The following is a 4,296-nucleotide window of genomic DNA, read 5'->3' on the forward strand; positions in this document are numbered from 1 at the left end:
GGAGCGAGGCACATATTGATTTTATATTTGTTTCCCAAGTTGGTCACTTTCGTTTTGACTCACCCGATATTGTTAGTCCCAACCAGGGTGATGTGTGTGTTTCAAATTTAAAACTCTGAAATGAAACTGGAACTCTTTGTTGTTGCCAAGTCAAGTTTAATTCATATTAAAGTTACTATGGCTTTCCGTCTCAGAAAATATGTTTCCTGTTACTGCCCCCCCCCCCTCCGAAAAGAAGATTCCCAAGATGTGAAATGATGCTTGTATGGAATTACGTTTGGTTGAATCACAGAGCAAAGACCACATGATTGAAGCGCTCTTCTGCAGTTGTGCAGTTGTGCTAATCATTTATGGATACATGTATTCATTGTTGCATCGTCATGTCCGATTTACATTATAATGCTGAACTCGCATCATCGACGAACAAGCTGTATAAAAGGCTTCTTCAATTTTTCAAATTCTCATTTCCAGCCCAATCTACTGATACCATGGCAACCCACATTTCAGATGTCGGTCTGGCTCAAAATGCTGCCAAGGTTACTAACACCTTTGCATCTAATCTCTTCCGAGTGTTGACTGAGGGAGGAAGCTCCAACAACAACATCTTCTTTTCTCCTATGAGCATCGCAACTGCACTTGCTATGACCTTCATGGGGGCACGTGGCGAAACAGCAAGCCAGATGAGTCAAGTACTTCACTTCAACATCTTAGAAGAATCTGTCCTCCATCAGTCATTTGCTGACCTGGGAGCTCTGGTTTTCAGTCCTGAAGCACCCGCTGGTGAGACAGCAAGCCAGATGAGTCAAGTTCCTCCCTCCAACAACGCAGAAGAATCTGTTAATCAGTTATTTGCTCGCCATATAATGGCTCAGTTTGCGCGTCCTTCAATTCCTTGCACTCTGGTAGCTGCCAACAGATTGTTTGGTCCTGAGGGATTGGATGTCCTTGCGACATTTGTTGATGACAGCAAGAGGTACTACGGAGCCAGCATGGAGACACTTGATTTCATGGGCGATGCCGAAGGTTCTCGTCAACACATCAACTCCTGGGTGGAGAAGCAAACTGCGAACCGCATCAAAGACTTACTTGCTGCAGGATCAATCGATGATATGACTCGCTTGGTGCTGGTCAATGCCATCTACTTCAAAGGAGATTGGGCTGCCAAGTTTGATTATCAGGACACAAATTTCAACGGGAAGTTCCGTACTTTGGGTGGGTCCGAGAAGATTACCATGATGCACCAGACAGGCAAGTTCCACTATGCTCGTGACGATTCCGTGACCAGTTCTATCCTGGAGCTACCTTACCTCAAGAACGAAGTGAGCATGTTCATTGTGTTACCTGATCAAGTGGATGGGCTGGCTGATGTGCAGAAGAAGTTGAGTCAAGAGACGATTGACTCCTGGGTGACAGATGCTCGTATGCGTGACAGTCCTACTGTCATCGTGTCTCTTCCAAGGTTTGACCTGGAGCAGGACTTTGTCTTGAATGATGTCTTGAGGAAGATGGGTATGAATGATCCATTTGATGTTGGCAAGGCTGACTTCTCAGGAGTGACAGGAGACAAAGATGTCTTCATTTCCACAGCGATCCACAAGGCTTTCTTAAAGGTGAATGAAGAAGGCAGTGAGGCAGCAGCAGCTACATCTGTGTCTGAGTGCATGGGTATCGATTTCCCACCAAAAGGTGCTGTAGAATTCAATGCAGATCACCCTTTCTTAGTGTTCATTTATGACAATAAATCCAGAGCTGTTCTGTTTATGGGACAGCTGTGCCAACCAAAACAGTAGACTTTGGTGTGGCAAAGTATGGATAATTGTCAATGACTGTATAGCAGGTGTATTGAAGCACTTCAGCTAAACAACACTGGATGTGTTTTTATACACAATGCATATGTGATCTTTTGATTAAAACAAAATTCTCTTTAGACTTGTTGGATAAAAAAGTATAACGTACAATGTTGGAATAAGCTCCTGTTCTTGAACTGTGATAGATGGTATAATATTATAAAGCATTTTGTTCTCTCTTTTTTCATTACAGAAGTTCAAGTTTGTTTTTTTCGTCAACATGAATTTATAAAGACATTTCGTTTGTTGCTAGGGAATGGACAGCGAATCAAAGAGTGTACCATTGAAGCTTTTGATGAACAAAAACAATTATAAAACTAGAAATGTGTTTGTGGACAAACACTGAGCTGTTTCGACCGTTTTAGTAATGACTGCCGTAAAGGAGTTTCATCCAGGTCGAATGAACATGTACATGCGTATTCTATATACAAAAAGTGTCCATCCTGTGTAAAAAAAAAAACACAATTTTTCATGATGTCATGATGACGGCACACATTTTTTGAAATTTCCTGTATCTATCTACGACCTAACAAACCTTTTGCCAAAAAGAATTTCGAATTAACCACGTTCTATCAATGAGATATGACTAAAAGGTCCAAAAATTGAATAATTCATATAAAATCTTATGATGACGTCATCGAGACGTCACTGCAATATTTGTCTATAACACTTCCTGGAATATCTGCATACCGAGATTGAACCCAATCGGACCTCAGGTTCTCTAGATATAGTGACTTAAACTATGCAGTGTTAGGATGATGTCAAGTGACACGTGATGACGTCATGATTCGACCTGAATCTTCAGATGGTGGTCTAAGTGTGTGCCAGGTTTGAAGTCGATCGGACCGTATTTTATATAATTTTTGCAAAATTTGAAGAAAATATAAAAATTTGAAAAATTCATAAAAATTCAGACGATGTCGTCATGATCACGTCACTTCAGATTTTGAATGCTTTTATCTATACCTACCTACCCACCAAGTTTTATAACGATCAGACATACCCTTATGTGAATCACAAAATCACGTTTTTGATGACGTCATGATGACGTCACACATTTTATGAAATTTTGTGCATCTATCTTTCACCTAACAAACATGTTGCAAAAAGAATTTTAAATTTACCACGTTCCATTGATGAAATTTGAGTAAAAGGTCCAAAAATCGCATAATTTATAAAAAATCACATGATGACGTCATCATGACATCACTGCTATTTTTGTCTATAACATGTCCCGGAATACTTGTATACCAAGTTTGAACCCAATTGGACCTCCGGTTTTGTACATATAGGGTCTTAAAGTATGAACTTTTAGGATGACGTCATGTGACACGTGATGACGTCATGATGACGTCATGATTCGGCATACATCTTCAGATGGTTGTTTAGGTGTGTGCCAGGTTTGAAGTCGATCGGATCATATTTTATATAATTTTTGCAAAATTTGAAGAAAATATTAAAATTTGAAAAATTCATAAAGAATCAGATGATGACGTCATCATGATGTCACTTCAGATTTCGAATGCTGTTATCTATACCTACCTACCCACCAAGTTTCATAAAGATGTGAATCAAAAAATCACGTTTTTGATGACGTCATGATGACGTCACACATTTTATGAAATTTTGTGCAACTATCTATGACCTAACAAACCTGTTACAAAAAGAATTTCGAATTTACCACATTCCGTTTATGAGATATGAGTAACAGGTCCAAAAATTGAATAATTTATATAAAATCAAACGATGACGTCATCATGACGTCACTGCAATTTTCGTCTATAACACGTCCCAGAATACTTGCATACCAAGTTTGAACCAAATCGGACTTCCGGTTCTGTAGATAAAGGGCCTTGAAGTATGCTCTTTTAGGATGACGTCACGTGACACGTGATGACGTCATGATGACGAAAAGTTTCGGCATACATCTTCAGATGATAGTCTAACAGTGTGCCAGGTTTGAAGTCGATCAGATTTGAAACAAGGCAAAAAGTGACTTGTAGAACGAAAACACGTGTTATCCTATGGGAAAAAAAGTGGGAAAAAAAAAAAAAGGGAAAAAAAAAATAACAAAAACAAGAGCTGTTTCGGCGTGTACACCGAAACAGCTAACTATTCACAGATTCTACAGGTATTATAAAAATAAACTGATGTGTATAATCAGGAAGTTTTTTAATTGAAACTGGCAGATTTATGTAATTGCAACAGACTTATATTTTAGCGTGGCACACTTTGGAGATGTAAAATGAAGTTATAATATGAACACAGAAAGTTGGATGAATTAAGGAATACTTTCAAATGAAAATCAAAAACGGAAACCCTTCAACATTGGCCACAAAGCACATTGGTTTCATCAAACATTGTAAAAGGCCAAGAATGAATGTGTGTGTTCGCTGCACAGGGCAAAACTGACAACCTGTGTTAACATAAATCAACAAAGAAACTAGAT

General features: G+C 38.9%; 1 protein-coding gene across 1 annotated transcript; it reads left to right on the forward strand.

Moving 5' to 3' along the window:
- The first annotated feature begins 488 nt into the window (after positions 1–488).
- On the forward strand, positions 489–1,827 carry LOC119728054 (serpin B6-like). Its single transcript, XM_038200130.1, has one exon. It carries the CDS (start codon positions 489–491, stop codon positions 1,788–1,790), a length of 1,302 nt encoding a protein of 433 aa, XP_038056058.1. The 3' UTR covers positions 1,791–1,827.
- Positions 1,828–4,296: the final 2,469 nt, after the last annotated feature.

Source organism: Patiria miniata, unplaced genomic scaffold (genome assembly GCF_015706575.1).
Source record: "Patiria miniata isolate m_02_andy unplaced genomic scaffold, ASM1570657v1 HiC_scaffold_20, whole genome shotgun sequence".
Lineage (NCBI taxonomy): Eukaryota > Metazoa > Echinodermata > Asteroidea > Valvatida > Asterinidae > Patiria > Patiria miniata.